Source organism: Halichondria panicea, chromosome 2 (assembly GCF_963675165.1).
Source record: "Halichondria panicea chromosome 2, odHalPani1.1, whole genome shotgun sequence".
Taxonomy (NCBI): domain Eukaryota; kingdom Metazoa; phylum Porifera; class Demospongiae; order Suberitida; family Halichondriidae; genus Halichondria; species Halichondria panicea.
In genome coordinates, this window is record NC_087378.1 from 6,159,056 (window position 1) to 6,177,356 (window position 18,301).

An 18,301-nucleotide genomic window follows, 5' to 3' on the forward strand; every position below is an offset into this window, starting at 1 on the left:
TATTTTCTATGGCCTCATGAGGTTATCATCTGGAGCACGTGATTCTACCACACCTCATGTCACAGGAAATAAGGATGCAAGAACGATCAATGAATAATCACATTGAAAAGATAGTCACTTCTCTATCTCTCCTCCATTGTACATTTTCAAGTACTTAGATCGAGTGTGTCCTAGTAAGAAAGAAGCACTCAACTTTGAGTTATATTGGCTGCAGCAAATGGCAACAATGGCTCTGCAGTTTGCCCTGAACAGGCTTTTTGTGGTGACCAGCAATTTGGGCTCTGTCTTTGAAAATGTGAGTATACAATTCATCAGATACTCTGTATTTGATTGGTTTGGTGTTGTACCTGTATTGTACATCACATCAGCTCTAATTGAGAAGTACGTAGATCTACGTAATTTTTTATCAAATGTTAGAATTATAAATTTTCCGAGCTTGTGTTCTTGTTTATAAATGCACGGATTGTCATGCTCATCATGTTACTTCTTTTTTAGTACATAATATTATGCTTACTATAATTATTATAATATTATATCAAACAGTCATGTGGACTGGGAGCAAGCCTTTCGGTACATTATTTGTTTTCACTACCAAACAGCAGTTAGTCTGCCTTAGTTTGTCAGTGACAATCCTGATCAATGAGCTACGTTTTCATTTAATTAAGAAATCCGTCTCCGGTCCTGTGAGTGGCACTGTGTATTATCCCAATAGAACCATAACTACCATTTTAAACTCTAATTAGTACCCTTGTGAATAGTGGAATCACTAACACATCAGTTATTACTAACTGTTAGTATTGGAGCAAATCAACAGTATCCCATTTTCTGTTGAAAGCAAATACTGGAGAATGGTTTAGAAGTGGAGAGAATTCACCTCCGTTTTAGCTGCTGGCCTGTTACTGCTTAGTACCTGGTAGTGGGGATGTTCGTTAATTTGACAGTTATTTGGAGACAAGGAAGTTTTGGCAACTCTCTTTCGGCTGGGTCATGGTTATTCACAATAATCCACACATGTATCAAATACATGTCATGTGTTTATTCTCCCTATAGGCTGAAATTGAACAACGTTGGCTGGTTGAATTGGAGAAGGTGAGAGTACTTACTACTGATTTAGCAGTATGTGTGTGTGGATCATGTTTCCTTAAATTTGGAAGTGGAACTGGAAGTACCTCCGTATTCTTAGTGATAGGTTTCTTTGTATTTATAGCCTATAGCGCACCGGACTCACCTGCCCCCTCACATACACACAGGTGATTGTACAGGCTGACCCAGACTTGGTGGCTCTGCATTGTCAAGAAATAGGAGGAAAAGATTTTGAAGTCACAATGCCCAAAGTCCAGGACTTTATCAGGTATTATAATAATATTAAAGTGAAAATTAATAACCCCCCCCCCCCGTGAATTGTACAAACATTTGCAAAGCTCACAAAAAGAAGATAATCAGGCTTACATGTAAAACCTCTTCAAGAAGATGCTACAACATTTTTACCTAAGTGCCTGTGATTTTGATGCTATCTGTGCTGTATTTATAATAACGTATACCGGGTTTGGAAGGCGTGTCATTGAGTTGCGAATGACACTGTACAAACCGTGGTTACGTTTCTAATTAGCACGAATTGCATGCTCTCTCGTTCTCGCAATTTGCAATCAAAAGAGTCTTGCATTCGAAATCCGATATACGGTACATTGTGTAGTTGATTTTATTAAAATGAAGTTCTAACACTGTTAGTTTAAATTCATGTGTGTGTATGTTTGTAGGATAAGTTTTGTGGGTTTTGTTATTGTTTGCTGGTTTTGTTTAATTTCTGAATGCCGTTGCTAGGATACGTGAGTGTATAGTTCCAATTCCGACACTTTAATTGCCACTGTTTTGTGTCAGTTTATAGCATTGAGTGGGCTGCTCCATTAGGTTGGAATTGCAACAGAGCTGCCATTGTGTTCTTTGAAGGCATATATTCTTTATTACTATAATTATTCACAACTCAGTCAGTTTTCAACATGTGTAACTGTGCTGAATTAATAACCACACTATACCCTCACTACTGGCACTACTCTCACCACTCACACTACCCAGAGTACCTCACTACTCCCACAGTCACACTACTGCTTCACAGTCTTGCTACATTAGTTTAGGCCAATAGTGTTTTCGTTGGAGGGACGACGTACATATACAGGTAGCAGTCCAGGGAATTCATCTTCATATACATGTAGATATGTATGAGCTTTATAAGGTGTACTCTCCAGTACATGTGCAATACCCTATTCTGTACATATGTGACTAACCGTTTGTTCTGCTCCAGGAAACTACGAGAGCTGCCTTGCTTCGCCAATTTCGACAGGGTCAGGGGATGGTTTGACATGGCCTACGAACGATCCGCAGAATTCACTGTAAGTACATGCTGCTCATGATTTCAATAATAAAGGGTTGTAACAAAGAGCCACTCTTAGGACACTTAGTTATTGTTGACATGTATTCCGACTTACCTGGACAGCCATGTTACTAAGTACATTTACGTGTACATGTAAGGACAAGTGTGTAGCGTCACTAACTTTTTAGTTTTGTGCAACTGTGAGCACTCTTATGAGTTGATAGCTGCATTGTACATAGGGTTTAATGCCCTAGAATATTACATATACAGTATAATAGTGAGTATTCGTGTATTTTATCCACCCGTTGTTATACATGTAGGCCCTTGGCAGCCTGTACCTGATACACAAGAGGGTGGAGCCAGTCTTCTTGTGGGACTTCCATGGTGAGAGTTAGCATATCAGTGTTTGTTTGCACCTTGGTATGTGCAAAGTTAGGGATTCTGAACTCTCAATCAAAAACCATTTCCTTGTATTTGGAATGCTATTATTGCCACAATAGTGGTTAATTACAAATAATAATGCTGAAAGTTGGGTTACAATCAGAGGAGGTTGGGTTACAGTCAGAGGAGGTTGGGTTACAATCAGAGGAGGTTGGGTTACAATCAGAGGAGGTTGGGTTACAGTCAGAGGAGGTTGGGTTACAATCAGAGGAGGTTGGGTTACAATCAGAGGAGGTTGGGTTACAATCAGAGGAGGTTGGGTTACAGTCAGAGGAGGTTGGGTTACAGTCAGAGGAGGTTGGGTTACAGTCAGAGGAGAGTGGGTTACAATCAGAGGAGGTTGGGTTACAGTCAGAGGAGGTTGGGTTACAATCAGAGGAGGTTGGGTTACAATCAGAGGAGGTTGGGTTACAATCAGAGGAGGTTGGGTTACAGTCAGAGGAGAGTGGGTTACAGTCAGAGGAGAGTGGGTTACAATCAGAGAAGGGTGGCCATGCTTCATCATTCACGTGACATTCCTAAGATCTCTGCTCACTTTACCATATGAAAAACAAGTTTTGCTTTACTGACTAGCTGTGTCTATTGTCTGGTTGGACCAAGATTAGCTAGACTATATGTTCAGCAATGCTGTATGTAGCCTGCACTGTACTGGCTGGCAAGAATGTAGTAAACACTCACACTGATAACTCATCGGAATTGAAGGGATCGCTGGGGATCGGGTTGGTTAATGAAAGCTTTATATTCGAAGTAGCCAGAGAGTCACATAAATTTGCCTTCAGTCTCCAATGACCATGCAAAACTAGCCAGAACTTTACATAGTTGTGAATAAGCTGTACCAGCTCAGCAAAAAGTGGTGTATGTTAGACACCAACCTCCTCTGAGTTACAAGTAATGGTTTGTACACACCAGGCCCTTCTTAGTAGTTGATTAATCTTTGAGTGTGTTGTTTGCTTTGTGCAGATAGTGAGTTTGTGGAAGTCAAAGGAGATGAGGTGTGTCCATTGTTTGTGTGGGTGTTTTGGCACAAGACTGTATAACTCATTACTTTCCACCACAGGTTGTGTACAGTGACCTCTCCAGTAACCACACTCACTGCAGGGAGAGGTTCCCAGATGACTTCTATCCTGGAGTAAGCACAATTGAGGCACCTCAGTCCTGTTTATTTGCCAATTTAATTCCTATAATTTTGCCTAGTGCAGGAACTACATTGCAAGTGGCATAATTATTTCAGAGTATGAATTGTTTTTGTAGGTCAAGTGGTCAAGAAAGGGCTTTCTTCACACAAGATGGAGGCTCTTTGGAAGGTGTGCATCTCCACATAGTGATTCGTATCCCTGAGACAGTGTACTGTACATGTCACTGTTAGCATGTGTACAAGGCTAGTGAAGTGCTTGTACATACTGTGGCTGCTAGGAGTTTTCACTTCCAATTTGTAGCAGTAATTATTGTACTATCGTTCCTTGCAGTCGAAAGTTGAACTTTGTTAACATCCATTTGTTTCACGATGACGACAACCTTGTTGCCTTGGAAACGGTAATTTACATAGCTAAGTATTGTACACTTTAACTGCATAATATTTATAAATAACATAATTACAAACTACCTCCACCCTTGCGACACACAGTCCCCGTCAGTGTATTGTAGCTATCGAAAAAGAGCGCTGGAGTACACACTTTCACGGTTAGCTGCTTCCATTAAAGACATCTCTGAGCCTCTCTACATCTATGGTGACTTCAACTTTAGATTAGACTTCTCTGCTGTCGTTAAGGTAAGCCCTTATACTACAGGTACGTGTAATTCTCAAACCTAGGCACCAGTTGTTCTGTGAGCCCAAACTAATTTGTAAAATAACGTTATGTACAATAAATGTGCTGAGGATAATAAAAAAATTTGGTAAAGGGTCGTTATTTTGTTCCTTTATTGGCACTGGGCGTGGGGGGATCTTTACCTATTGATAAATCCTTATTTGGAGTTGGCATGTTAAGGTTACGATGCAGTGTTCGCCCATGCAGTAATTATCAGTAGTAAATCAAGCTTGTCTTGACTGTATACACTAGTCGTCATTTTATATGCTAGATATTGCATGCTCTTTGCCAGTAAGGCAATTATCTATTTAAAGGAGGAAAGGGGCAGGGCGGCTCGAAACAATTTCTTCAAAACAATGAACAGTCATCGAGTTAGCTCGTGTAGAAGTAGAAAAATATGGAAAAATAGCCGACTAGCTAGTAAACTATGGCATTTTTCTTCAGTTTGTAAGATAGATAGGAGCAAGAACTCTTCGAGTCGCCCTCAGGAATATCATAAACTGCTGGTAGGTCACTGTTTAGTTCTTGTTAGAGTCTTTCTTTGTCTAATATTTGACGACTAAAATTGGCAATAACCACACGATCTTTGTGGTAAATTTGTTGCCTTCTAGTTAGCGTAATAGTTACTTATGAGTAGTGCAACAGTATAGACACATAAAATAATAGAAACAATGTCTTCCTTTCTCACAAAAATAAAAACTTATGAATAATTCATGAGCAAACACTGCATCGTAACCTTAAGCATTGGGCATGAGGTGATCTTTACCTATTGGAGCGTGTTTAGGCATCGGGAGTGAGGTGATCTTTACCTATATTTGAAGGAGCATGTTTAGGCATTGGGCGTGAGGTGATCTTTACCTATATTTGAAGGAGCATATTTAGGCGTGAGATGATCTTTACCTATTGGTAAATCTATTTGTGTTTAGGCATTGGGCGTGAGGTGATCTTCACCTATTAGTAATCCTATATTTGAAGGAGCGTGTTTAGGCATTGGGATTGGTGGTTAATGCTCTACACACAAACACCACACAGCACATCATGTCATCACTGAACAATGAGCCTCAGTTGGTGAAAGAGACTGATGGCTCTGTTGTCTACAGGCATGAAGAAGGCCCTAAAGAGGTGAGCTCCACAAAATCAGAACAAAAGCCTCAGAATAATTATATTGCTTGCTTGGGCACATGTACATGCATGTACATACAGTATACAAGCTTCGATGTACTGTAATTATTGTTCTTGTTTATGAAGGATGTTCTGAAGGTGGAAAGAAAACGATTTGCTCTTCGCAACGGCACACATTTCACAGAGAAATATAAGGAGGTTAGTGATAATTATAAGAATCGAGGTTAGTACATGTGCACATACGCTACACTTTGAATGCTTCTCTACGAATGTTGTGTTATTGCGTTTGTTTGTGTACAGCTGCTGCAGTATGATCGTGAATTAAAGGGGCTATCGGAGCTGAGGGAACTGCCTGTTGAGTTTCAACCAAGGTGAGGAAGGTCTGCAATGTTGGTAACCTGTCTATAGCAGTCACTCTTAGGCAGACCAACAGTGGTTATAAAGAGGTGGCCTGCTAACAAAGGTTGAACTAGACTTTGACATTAACTAGACTTTTGAAAATAGAGGAATAATGGTGACCACACTAGACAAATTTCACTGTAGACCAATGTAGACACCCTGGTGTTAATGTGATTATACCAGCCAGTATAGTAGTTTTCAGACATTCTGTTTACCCCATTATATGTTGGTTACATTTACTTGTAGAAATCTTCTTATATCTGTTAGAGAGTTTGGTCAATGTCAGGTCAGGGAATTTGCACTATAGCAACCTGTCTGCCTATTATGATTACCTGAGTGACTTGTGAGAAATGTGACTACATTTGTAGATACGCTTTGGTGGAACCATTACAGAGCAATCCTTTGGGGAATAGAAGCCATTCATGCAAAGTGTTTTAGTAAGCCTTCTAGGTATACAGACCTACACATGTAACTGTATTACAGTGTTTGTTCTTGTCTTCCGTTGGTGGCTGAGAGGTAAATTGGCTTGTCCTCGTTTCAGATTGCCAGTAATAAGTAGGCCTCCTATATCATTCTTCTGTTCGACCATTTCTTTTGTATTGTGTGAGGAGTGGGTGCTTTGCATACTGCTGCAGCTGATCCAGATATTATGGTTATTGTAGCCGGCCCACCTGTATTGGATATTCATACCTCCTTGCTAATGTCTGATTGAGTAGCTGGTCCAGCCGTATTCATTGAGCAGGGCTATTGTAGAGCACACGCTGGCTGATATTCATTGCATAGCTCACCATCGAATGTGACCAACCCCAATGAATTTTGTCAGTGGTTATCTGAGACACCCACTATTCTAATCCACATGCAGTCTAATATTACATTTCAATTTGTTTTCCTTGTGTACTGTATATAGAGCGATGTACATGTGGTATTTGGGTCGATGAAACAGGCTGTATCTTTAGGCTTCGGCTTGAGATACGATCTCAAATTACATATTCTTTACATGATTGGGTCATCACGCTGACTGTTACATTTTTGAACATCACGTACCCAATTTGTGCAGCGTATTCACTTGATATCATCTTTCAAGCTGAGTATCTTTCTCTCCCTATTTTAGCTACCCCTTCAGCGAGTCGGAGGACCAAGGCACAGTCTATATGGAGAAGAGGTGAGTGGTGTAACATAGCAGGAAGGGGCTATCAAATCACACTAATTGTTTAATCACAAAGAATTTGCCAAACAAGCGACTAGTTATTATAACCTGTGCACACGACTTGTGGGTGGTTGTACTCTACTAGACCAGCATGTTGTATAAGGCTGTCTTAGCAGTGCCCATTGTGTTGTTGTAGACATACTAGGTTGTTTAACACTTGGCACAAGGAAAGTTACAGTAGTAGCTAGGTCACTCGTAGTAATAGCAGCAGCTTGCTGTGAGATGCACGCCCCGTTTGTGTTTTAAAACATGCACCCAGAATGTCTACATTGCAATCAAGTGTTGCTTGAGCTCATAATTATATTATGGAGCTCCAACTAGTACCCATACATAATACATCTGTACACATACTTGTGATTGTAACTTGGCCGTATTCATTGTGTTGTCATAAGTGTATTGCTGCACGTATGATAAAGCTGTGCTGTACGTACTAAGAGTAAAGTAAGCGATAATTATTATGGTATCAATGTCGACCCAACTGGGCTTCAGCATTGCACCCACACATGCCCCTAACCTCAAGCAAAAGGGGGAGAGCTGGTGTAGGGTGTCACTGGTAAAAAGGGGGTTGGCTCTAGTCTAAACAATACTGCTGGGTTGAAGGTGTGTGCTTGTTGTTCATTTTGATGAGCTGTACCACTACTGCAACACGTGTGTGTGGGTAAGAGTTTCAAATGGGCTACTGGCTTATCAATGTATACATGAGCTATTGTAGTGAAACAATGCTGTACTATATATGCATTGTAGTTATACGAACAATAATTATTTCAGTAAGCCTCTGCTGCTGTGTCTTAGCATCTGTTGCAAGTATTCATGTATGTGGTGTAAACAGCTTTAGCTCCTGGTGTGAGTACTTGTAATCAGGTATAGGCAAACCACAGTTTACACAGTTAAATAAATTCTCCCCCTATTTAAGCAGTACATGTGGATAGCATGTCTCCCACATGAGCTCATGTGCAGCTATCAAATATCCAACTAGTGTCGTAATAGAGGCCCTGTTGTTTTTTCCTGGCTGCTTCTCTCTTGGGACTGCTACTGATGAGTGCTTTGTAGTGAGAGTTCCTGTGTGACTAGACGTTGTGTACTTCGGTGGAAGTCAATGGTCGATCACGGCCTGTCTCTTTAGTTTTGCATGGGCCTCTGCCGCCGAATCTTGTTTTTTATTTAGGTACACTAGCTTAATCTACCTTTACTTTATTATTGTGTGTTATAGACTGCAAGTATATAATTGACCACCACCCCAGTGATTATAGTTTAGTTAACCTAGCTTATGAATCTGTTTCTTATATTGGATCTCAATAGCTCACAAGATACATGTATCTGTTGCCTCAGGTGCAAATCAAGCTATGAATGTTGTCATGTATCTCCTGTGTCATGTGGTGGTGTGTTAGTAACCTTAGTCTAGTGCCAGTGTTTATTCATTGGACCTCCCCCAGAGTGCTGTGACTTCACTCAAACTGTTTATACAGGCAATAACACATTCATAGCGGCCATGGTCTGATGGCTGTGATAGGCTAATGGGAATTCATAGGGCAAAGTGGGAATTCATTGCCCTGTGAATCTGTTCACAACAATTGGCTGTAAATGCTACATTACCTTGACAGTGTATTTATCAGAGCTGTCTGTTTGTACAGTATTCATTTTTAGGCTAATGAACCACGTTAGCTCGTAATTGTTGTCTTGTTTGTTACCTCACTGTGTCAGGATCACCTAAAAAAAAGATGAATGGGTTTAGGTGCAGTAAACCGTATCTTTGTAGGGGGGGTTTTATCACAAAAGGGGTGTGTCTCCTGCTGATTGTTACCCTTGGGTGAGCCCGGCTGGTGCTGCTATGAAAACAGTGCTGGGTGTTTGGGGTGTGTAAACTGTATAGAACCCCCAGTGAAGACCATAATTATTGCATTAAATACAGATTTAACCCTCTCAAATAAACACTGCTTGTATTGCTATCTTTTAGCAGGTGGCAGCCTCTACTTATTACGACTGTAGGTTCCCTTATCTCTGAGGCCTCACTGTAGTACGAACAATGAGTGAACTCTTCCACCGTGAGCTTGTCATTGAATAATAGCCGTATATTAATCATGGGTGGGTAGTTCGTTGTTACAATTGGCAGTATTTAGGTGTGAGATCGCAGCTCTCTGTTACATTGTACTTCTAGTGTTACACGGTGTGGTAAACTAGCCTGGGGGCAGGTGGAAGGATTTGTCATATGGTTTGAAACGTGCCTCGTTGCAGTAACTCTATCCTGACCACTACTGGATGTCCTACACATTCTTGCAATTGCTCAACCTTAGACATTCTATACATTAAAGATCTGCAATGAATTAGATACGCTTTTAGGCATCAACTGCATGAGAGCAATGCTCAGGGTTTTTACCTCCATGGTGCACACACCGATATGTAACAGTATCTGGGAGAGTTTAATGTTTAATATAGGAGGAAGTTGTGTTCAGAAGGACCTGTGCTTATGTTATAGTGAGTGTGCTTTGGTAAGTTAAAACTTGTTTAGTTTATGAAAACACTTTGGTTTATTGTTGGGATCCTGGTTGACACTATTTATAGGCCCCCCTAGATAGCTGCTTTGGACAGGTTTCCCTGAGTGTGTGCCCGTGTTTACCGCAAAGGTGTTTCCAGATGTGCCCCATTTCGTGGTCTCTTTATTATCTGATCTGTTCTACATGACTGATCCTGCTACATCCCCTCTGTGTTTGAACGTGTTATGTACAAGGTTGAGGTCATTATAGATCTGTGTAATGTACGTAGCTCCCTGGAGATTGTGGCTTAGTTTCTAATACCATTCTTCGAGCGATTAGTAGTACTGAGAATGATATGTTCACTTTTGGGGCAACATTGTTTGTACAAATTTTAGTATTGTAATGTTTGTATCCAAGACTCTGTACTGTGACCTATTGACTCGCCCTCCAGGTGCCCGGCATGGTGTGACCGTATCCTCATGAATGAATCTGCCCTGAAGCTTGTTGTAGAAGTGAGTATTTTTGTTGCCGCGAGCATGTACCGTGTACACATGTATGCAATCCTCTTTGCATGTATGTAACTGCACACACACACACACCCACACACCCACACACACACACACACACACACACACACACACACACACACACACACACACACACACACACACACACACACACACAGAGTCCCCTCGGCTGCATGTACAACATGATGGCTAAAACTGTTTGTGTGGGAGATCACAAGGTCTGTTGATAGCTTCAATTATGCACTGCTACTGTATGTGCCTTGGAGTATCACAAGTCACCTATGTACATGTAGTAATAATAACATTCAGCTGTTGCTTGATTAGTGAGCATAATTATTATGAGGTAAAAAAGTTATTTGAGCTTGCCAATTTGTCAGTTATGATAACGCGTTGGGCTCTTTTACCTCTTTCCAATATTCATAGCTCCGTTTGGAAAACTGGACACCAAAACTTCACCCATTTATCTGTGTAGTACGTAAATGAGCCATAGAAATAATGAGATTCATGATTATTAGCCCACTAACACGTACAGTAAACGGTGCTATGAAGCTCTAATAGATATTAATAACCTTGCATTTGAGTGGGTACAAAGATATTCTTTCTTGATGAATAAACATAATAGATTAGAATTGTCTGCCTTGTAAATACTTTATCAATACGGCTAGTGCTGTAACATTTACCAATGGCAAATTGTCATACTACATGCAGTATGTGATTACTGAAGGTCAATAACATAAGAACTAGGCTTTCGCTTTGTGTGCTGCTTGTGTCCCGACTTTGTTAATGAGCCGTGAAAAGTGTACTCACTCGTTTAACTGTTCACACACTCGATATAGTACCACTAGCTATTACTCACTCGAAAGCCCGCCCACACGCACACATGCACACACACACACACACACACACACACACACACACACACACACACACACACACACACACTACAGCCTATCTATCTGTTCTTCACTGTCACAAGCACTGCTCCTATGAGTCAGATTCCAGGTGAGAGTTCACTGTTACTTTATAAAGTAGCTCATGTTTTGTTGGTTTGCCCATCCCTAGCGGTCTGTAAAACAGTTTTTGTCGGGTTATTAACATTATTAGGTCAGCCTGTAGTTCCAATAAGCTTTCTTGAAGAAACTAGAGCTTGAACTGCTAGAGTTAGAGGTTTTATAAACTATAAAGAGGCTAATGTTCTTGCAGTGCAGGCTGGGCTTTGGGTGTTCATGCTTTCAAGATTCTCTGTACCTGTGCTTGACTTTGGCTCTTATTTCTATTCACAGATGAGAACTTGGATGCATGAAGCCCCAAAGCCCAGCATAGTGCACCTAGAACGTTTGTTATAAGTATTTAATTTTTATCCCCTTCACTTTTTGGAGATTAAAATATTGTAGTGTTTGCACTGCTGCTACGTACTTGTATATAGGTTATCTTAGATTTTATTTGTTCTTTTTATGCACTCTCTAAAGCTTTACACTGTTCTACAAGTAGCTATGTTTTAATCCTCACTGGATAAAGCTGTATTATTTCATGTAACAACAATCTATCCTGTGCGCACAGTATATTATTGTAGGTATTGTTATTAATTTGATCATTGTGACAATTGCGAAAAACTACATACCCTAGATAGCTTAATGGAGCTCTAATCGATATCCTAAGTGTTAATTGGTGCTATCAATTCTAATGGCTGGTTGTATACATGCAATAGACTTGGATGGTGGTCATGAATTATTCACCTTATTAAATTCATGTTAGCCTGTGGCCACAAAATAAATGATGGTTATAGTATTGATTGGTTGGTAATGGGCCAATGTAAAGTTATGAATAATACCAAAACAAACTATTAAATGCTGCCGTTCTTCAATATAATTATATTTAAATAGCTAACTGTCATTATTACGGTTTAATTATTATTATATGACTGCATGACCTAATAATTTATTATATAGGTTTCCATGCATATCGTGCATGAAGTCAGTCTGCAATCACTCTCTTCTCAATACTACCAGTATCTCATAAAAGTGATGTTATTAAAGAGACAGCTATGAAAGACAGGTTTTCATTATAATTGTTCAAAAGTGGGTGTGTGTTGAGGGAATATTTGCATATTGTGTGGGCGGAGTAGTTTATAGGGGGTGGAACCAACTCGTGGTTCATTTGAAGTGTCTTCTATAGATATATCTGCAACTCTAGCGCTTGTTAGCTCTCTAGCTATATAGCACTTATCACTAAGCTTTGAAACGCTGCAAGATCTTGCTATCACCTCAAACAGATGACAACTGACCGTATGACGATGCAGTACTACGCTCCTCACACACTACAGAATGCAAGACACCCTGAGTATGCCTACCCTCCTCCACACGTTACTAGTCCTCGTATGCAGTGGCCCGGGCATCCTGGAGTATGGGGCTATGATTTTGCTGCAGCAGCAGCCTATCAAGGTGGATATCCAGTGAATGTAGATCCCCAAAGAAGCCCTTCTTATCACATTACATCTCCTACAGTGTCCGAAGCAGCACAAGGAACACCACATAACATTCGTGATATACTTGGCAGTCAACAACAGCAACACACGCAGGGTAGTGAAGGTGCAAAGACTCCGTCAAGCTACCAGAAGTCTCCTACAAGTGCAGCAGCTGTTTTCAGTCCTGAGCACATGCGATCTCCCACTACCCCAAATGCTCCTGTACCTCCGATGTCCTATACTGCAGATCCTCACTCTTTTTACATGCCTGCCATGCCCAGAATGCCAGGTGTGTTGCTTGAAACGATGTGTTGTCTGTTTTTTGCTAGTGAGCTGCATGTATATAGGTGAAGTGAAGGTCAAGTGTGTAATTTATCCAGCAGTTATTCCCTAGGAATGTACCATGTTAGGTAGTTTGTACTGGTTGGTATATATGTTGCCTAGGCGCTAGGCAGTAAGGAAACTTAGCTGGGTGTAACGATATTCACTGCTGATGTGAATATGCTTATCTCAAGTGGAAACATGCCCCCAATTGCCTCTAACCAACCAGTGGATTTACACACCCCCTTTTTTCTGCAAGTACACGTTTTAAGGAGGAAGTCTGTGTGAATTAAACCTACGTTTGTACTCCATATACATTTTCAGTCCTGTTTTTTAAGTTATCTCCTATTCGCACCAATTTGCGCTGTATTATAGCCTACTGTGATCAAAGCTTTCTTGCTCTAAAACTTTGGTCTTACCGTTTTGCATTGTCACAGAGGATCTTGTCGGTATACTGCGCATATAATGTGGGTTTGTATGTGGTTGTGCTTTGCTATAATACTATATCTCTTACCAACTTGGGCCAAAATACTACTCTTTCTGAGTAATCACTATTCACCAAAGTTTGTAGTTGTTGGGAACACTTGAGATTAGCTATTGTTTTGTGCAAGTGCAACCACTTAAAATTCATGAATATCTTAACTTAATTGTCATTTAGTGTACATGTATCTCTTTAGCTCTCATTAAAATTTATGAATGTCTACAGTAGTGTACCAAATTTATACTACAATAATTATTGCAATAAATCTGATAATTGACCATTGTCTAATTATCAAGTTTTAGGCTTTACCACATAACATAATTCCCCTCTAACCATACTCCCTCTGTGTGCAACCCCTGAGGGCCTTCTAGAGTGCTGATAATCATTGCCTGCTTGTGTACAGCTAGCATATGGTGCAGGTGTGGGTGTCCAGTTACAGCCCCTCCTGCTGGAACCTGGGAACCTCCCACACACAGTCCAGACCAAGAATGTTGTCTGCGTTTCTCATTATAGCAGACTATAATTATTCATTGTGCCTTTGTCTATTCAGCATCTGCCCATCGGAATGTCAATAAATATATTTAGCACAAAAAAAACCACCTGTGAATAGCTGGTGTACTGTGGTAATCTGGAATAATCATTAAAAACCAATGTTTAACCATTTCCTCCTCTTGTCCCCTCTGCAGTTGGCTATGAAGGTGCCCATGGAGAGGGACCTCCCCCCGGTCTCATCTGCATACCCCCCCACCCACACATCCCCACCTCCCCTCTTACTGGCAAACCAGGGGATGATAAAGGTTCCAAAGATGGAAAGAAAGAAAAGAAAGGCCGAGCAACATTCTCCGGAATGCAAATTGATGAACTTGAGAAGGCATTTAATGCCACACAGTATTTGACTACAGCAGAAAGAGCTAGGTTGGCTGATAGACTGAGCCTGTCGGAGAGTCAAGTTAAAATTTGGTTTCAAAACAGAAGAACAAAATGCAGACGGACATCTTGGAAGCAAAAAAACTAAACTCTTTTATACATAGATTGTAATACACACAAAACAAAGGTACACTTAAAACTCGAGCACAAGTATTGCTTATTAATTTTGTCTTTCCAACACCACTGTTTATACTGTTTAGCCTTTTTCTTGCATGTTTCTGACAATACATGATGTGCACAACTTCTACCAATTTGTCAATACATTCTCTTGTTTGTGGTATAGTAAAGGATTAATTGTCACAAGTATAGATCTACATTAGCCCTGAGGGCAACAGCTGCATGTATGCATGTACTGTATAAAATAATATTAATGAACTAGATCTAGCTAGCTAGCCCAGCAGAGCTAAAGGTAATAAAAGTGTAGGCCTATAGAAGAGCCAAGAGAGTTGGTATGGATGATCATGTGAATTTGGTGAGTACATCTAGTTCATTATGGTCAACAGGCTACAATTTTAGGGTATCAATTTAGGTGGGAACAGAAGCTGAGCAAGAAAGCATTGCCAGAAGTTTAGAGGTAAGAGTGTTTTGATGAGGACTAAATTTATAACCACTTTGATCAGCCTGGAGCTACAGCGGCTACCTCTGGATATGAGCGTTCTGGTCAGACGGAGCACCTTGAAGGTAAGTATATCTGTAATAATTATTCAATATTAAATTGTACAAATTTCCATCATCTGGTGTGTGCCTTGGTAGCCTGGCTAAGGTTAGTTAGCAAGGCCCGAGCTCTGTTTTCTAGAAAGAATTGATGTAGATTCTACCGTCTTTTTTCTAATTACAGAACCATTCTAATAGAAGAACCAACGCAGTTCTTTTATTTTTTATTCTATTTATGAACCATTTCCATTTCCGATTGTGGTGCTTAGTTAATTAGTTATATAGCACGACCATAACTAACAACTTTTGGTTATAAAATACAGTTAGCATAGCTTCAAGCACATACTCTGCAAGCCATGCTCAGTTAAATGCTGCTGTTGATGATACACATTCGATAGAATACTACTTTGAGTGCAGATATAGCTAATTTAAATCACAAACGTTTGAAGTCTTGAACTTTGAGCGGCTATGTTCGAGGCAATCTGGTGAATATTTTGTTCTTTTGTTAGCTCCACCCTATTCTAAGAACCAATTCTCAATAATAATTCTTTTGTTGTTCCAAATGTGGACCATTTTCAGAATCGAATTAATTGTTTTTGTGCTGTAATTAGAACAAAGACGATAGATGTATGTGCTTATCCATATAATTATAATTATCTCATTATATAGCCAAACCAGTTAAATTTTTATGCAGGTTATGACCCCTATTCTTTTAGTAAGGAATTGGAAAAGTTGGATGAAATGAGTAAAACCCTCGAGACAGTAAAGCAAAACTTCAACAAATGTAGCAGTAAGTACTGTTCTTATATGTGGTTTGCATGCTTCTATAACTCTTCCAATTTAGTGGGAAGCTTACTACTGAACGCTGATGTTGTGACAATGTTTGATCCTGTTTCAAGTGAGCAGCTCAAGTCGATTGTCATGAGCTGCAACAAATGTGCAGATAAAATCGCTGATATGCAAACACAATCCATTGACAAGAGCAGTCACAATGAGGACAAGAGCAGTCACGACGAGGGCATGAGCAGTCCCTGTACACTAGCTCAAGATTCAATGGCTACTAGTGAAACTGAAACAGACACTCAAGAGCCCATGGAACATGATCAAAGTATCAACCCATGTTCCACTGATCAACCACTTCATGAAGATTGAAAAGCATAATTATAGTATAAAGAGAACATGAGTCTATAATTATAATAATAATACTGTTAGATACAAAAGTACATGTGATGTACCGTTAAAATACACTTCATGTAATGTGATTGTTCTGTACTAGATGTGCTCTTGTGACCCTATTCCTTGACAAAATCCCTGCAGAAAAAAAAACACGCACCTTAATTATATATTAATGTGTTTCAATAATGATTGCACAATCATAGTAACGATAGGGGAGGTCAGGGTACACTTTTCAGTGGGTCGAAACTCAATAATATATACTTAATTAATGCTTGGTTTTCAGTAAAGGGTTTAAAAAACATACAAGGGGGTGATTTGAACAAACAAAAGCTTAAGTCAAACTCTTACCACTAAACTACTAGAGTCATGTAGGTGGCGAAAACAAAAAAAAGTTATACAAGATTTGAAGCCAGACTTCAATCTACTCTCATGACTAAGTGTACTCAAAATACAGAGGCTGCTCACATGAGACAGAGAGCAGCTTCCTCGGCGGTGAACTGTGAGCCAGATTCAGTGGGTGGGTCGTACTCATGTAATGCCCTCCTCCACACTCGGATTTGTCCCTGCCATGACCGTGTGCTGCAAGACTTGCTCTTATCAGGTGTCCAGGGATTGTCACGAGTACGCTTCCACCTATGTGTTGATAAAACCAATAGATGATCTTATCATATTAAGTGTGTGGGCTTTACGTAGATACCTTGACTACAGTAGAGTGCTACATTACAATCCGTAGTGGGCACTGCAGGTATACCGTATAACTGGAAAATTTAATGTGTTTCAATTTGGCGAATTTTACTGAATCAAATTAAGTTTTCCAGTGGATACAACATCATTGCTGTAGTAGCCACGCCTGGGACGCCAATTAAAGTTGGTTCAAATGGCTTATTCATTAAATATAATTATTACCCGCCAATTATATATATACACGTACATGCCCAATACCTCAAATATACTTATGACATTTAGTGTATTCAAACGTACTTTGGGACAGTCTGTATATATCTTTGGTATCCTGTTGTATTCTTTCCATAGTCAATCTGCTTTGTCCTTTGGGTGATTTGATGGCCACTAAGCACCTCTTTTCCACTACCACTACTCACTGAAGATGATCGTGGCCTCCTCTCAGAACGTAACCTGTGAGCATTGAAAGATAGTGACACCACGAACACTATTTGAGTGACACTTCGACTTACACTTCAGTGGGATCCACTTTATCAACTGAAGGTGGGAAGAGGCGACGCTGTGCAGCTGTCGAAGCCTTATTGGGTCGACTGTAAATAATCGTTGTTATGTGAAATGTTACCTTTACATCATAATCATAAATCATATTCATTACCTGTCACTATCAGGGGTGGCTTCTATTTCCATCATATCCGCTTCAATTTTTGTGGTGGTAGCTGGTGACAATGATCTACTGGGTCCCACATCGGTAGGTGCTTTAGAGAAGGCACTTCGTTTGGGCAGGTAGTCTATGGGAGAGAGACAAGTACGATCCTCCATAGTACGTTTTGTGAGTCTGGGTTCGAGGGCCTGTGCATAGGAGAGTGCTTGAAAGGGTGATTCAAGGGAGGGTGTGTCATTCGAATGTGAGGGTAGATAGGGATAGTCTTCGTTTAACTCTTTGAATGCGCCTGCGCCTGGGCCAGAGATGGGGGTGGTATGAGAGGCCGTGGGCGTGACAGGACTATGGTATCCATCGGGGTATCTGCGTGACTTCCTTATTTCCAGTGATCTATCCCTAAAACAAGCAGAACATAGTTTAATGATAACTTGAGGGAATAGATATTTACCTCAAACTGTTCAGTGTTTCCATGTCGCCTTGTTGCTCTGCTTCCACTATATCGCCCCAGGGAATGTGCTCAAACTCTAACTCTGGCTCCCAGATAGGGGGAGAGTGGGGTCTAGTTGCTGTGGTCATCATGTAGTACAGTTTACAGC

The 18,301-nt window shown here is 40.3% G+C and overlaps 3 protein-coding genes across 5 annotated transcripts; 2 read left to right on the top strand and 1 right to left on the bottom strand.

The window, feature by feature from the left end:
• The first annotated feature begins 59 nt into the window (after nucleotides 1-59).
• LOC135331037 (inositol polyphosphate-5-phosphatase A-like) lies at nucleotides 60-14,796 on the top strand. Of its 3 annotated transcripts, none has more exons than XM_064526065.1 (18): nucleotides 60-295; nucleotides 1,051-1,089; nucleotides 1,251-1,351; nucleotides 2,300-2,387; nucleotides 2,689-2,752; nucleotides 3,770-3,801; nucleotides 3,867-3,938; nucleotides 4,061-4,113; nucleotides 4,276-4,342; nucleotides 4,434-4,577; nucleotides 5,647-5,736; nucleotides 5,863-5,934; nucleotides 6,037-6,107; nucleotides 7,247-7,297; nucleotides 10,265-10,325; nucleotides 10,499-10,558; nucleotides 11,288-11,342; nucleotides 14,293-14,796. In XM_064526065.1, the coding sequence occupies exons 1-18, from the start codon at nucleotides 218-220 to the stop codon at nucleotides 14,619-14,621; spliced, it is 1,527 nt and encodes a 508-aa protein (XP_064382135.1). In that variant the 5' UTR covers nucleotides 60-217; the 3' UTR covers nucleotides 14,622-14,796. The 3 variants fall into 3 exon arrangements, with proteins under 3 accessions (XP_064382135.1, XP_064382136.1, XP_064382137.1); XM_064526066.1 differs by lacking the exon at nucleotides 14,293-14,796 and adding an exon at nucleotides 12,290-12,327; XM_064526067.1 differs by lacking the exon at nucleotides 14,293-14,796 and adding an exon at nucleotides 11,624-11,934.
• A 70-nt stretch (nucleotides 14,797-14,866) lies between these two features.
• On the top strand, nucleotides 14,867-16,339 carry LOC135331041 (uncharacterized). Its single transcript, XM_064526069.1, has 5 exons — nucleotides 14,867-15,005; nucleotides 15,063-15,107; nucleotides 15,154-15,214; nucleotides 15,882-15,977; nucleotides 16,032-16,339. Exons 1-5 carry the CDS (start codon nucleotides 14,985-14,987, stop codon nucleotides 16,337-16,339), a joined length of 531 nt encoding a protein of 176 aa, XP_064382139.1. The 5' UTR covers nucleotides 14,867-14,984.
• LOC135331040 (oocyte-specific histone RNA stem-loop-binding protein 2-like) lies at nucleotides 16,330-18,288 on the bottom strand. The gene is made up of 6 exons (XM_064526068.1): nucleotides 18,154-18,288; nucleotides 17,700-18,101; nucleotides 17,557-17,634; nucleotides 17,345-17,497; nucleotides 16,829-16,996; nucleotides 16,330-16,498 (listed from the first exon to the last, which is right to left on the bottom strand). Exons 1-6 carry the CDS (start codon nucleotides 18,282-18,284, stop codon nucleotides 16,480-16,482), a joined length of 951 nt encoding a protein of 316 aa, XP_064382138.1. The 5' UTR covers nucleotides 18,285-18,288; the 3' UTR covers nucleotides 16,330-16,479.
• Between the last annotated feature and the right edge of the window lie 13 nt (nucleotides 18,289-18,301).

Coding starts and splice junctions, on each gene's coding strand:
- LOC135331037 (XM_064526065.1), top strand. CDS start 218: ATGGCAACAATGGCTCTGCAGTTTGCCCTGAACAGGCTTTTTGTGGTG. Junction 2,388..2,688: donor AACGATCCGCAGAATTCACT/GTAAGTACATGC, acceptor TTATACATGTAG/GCCCTTGGCAGCCTGTACCT. Junction 5,737..5,862: donor ATGAAGAAGGCCCTAAAGAG/GTGAGCTCCACA, acceptor TTGTTTATGAAG/GATGTTCTGAAGGTGGAAAG.
- LOC135331041 (XM_064526069.1), top strand. CDS start 14,985: ATGGATGATCATGTGAATTTG. Junction 15,006..15,062: donor TGGATGATCATGTGAATTTG/GTGAGTACATCT, acceptor GTATCAATTTAG/GTGGGAACAGAAGCTGAGCA. Junction 15,978..16,031: donor AAACTTCAACAAATGTAGCA/GTAAGTACTGTT, acceptor CTTCCAATTTAG/TGGGAAGCTTACTACTGAAC.
- LOC135331040 (XM_064526068.1), bottom strand. CDS start 18,284: ATGATGACCACAGCAACTAGACCCCACTCTCCCCCTATCTGGGAGCCA. Junction 18,102..18,153: donor GAAACACTGAACAGTTTGAG/GTAAATATCTAT, acceptor TGCTTGTTTTAG/GGATAGATCACTGGAAATAA. Junction 16,997..17,344: donor TATATACAGACTGTCCCAAA/GTACGTTTGAAT, acceptor ATCAACACATAG/GTGGAAGCGTACTCGTGACA.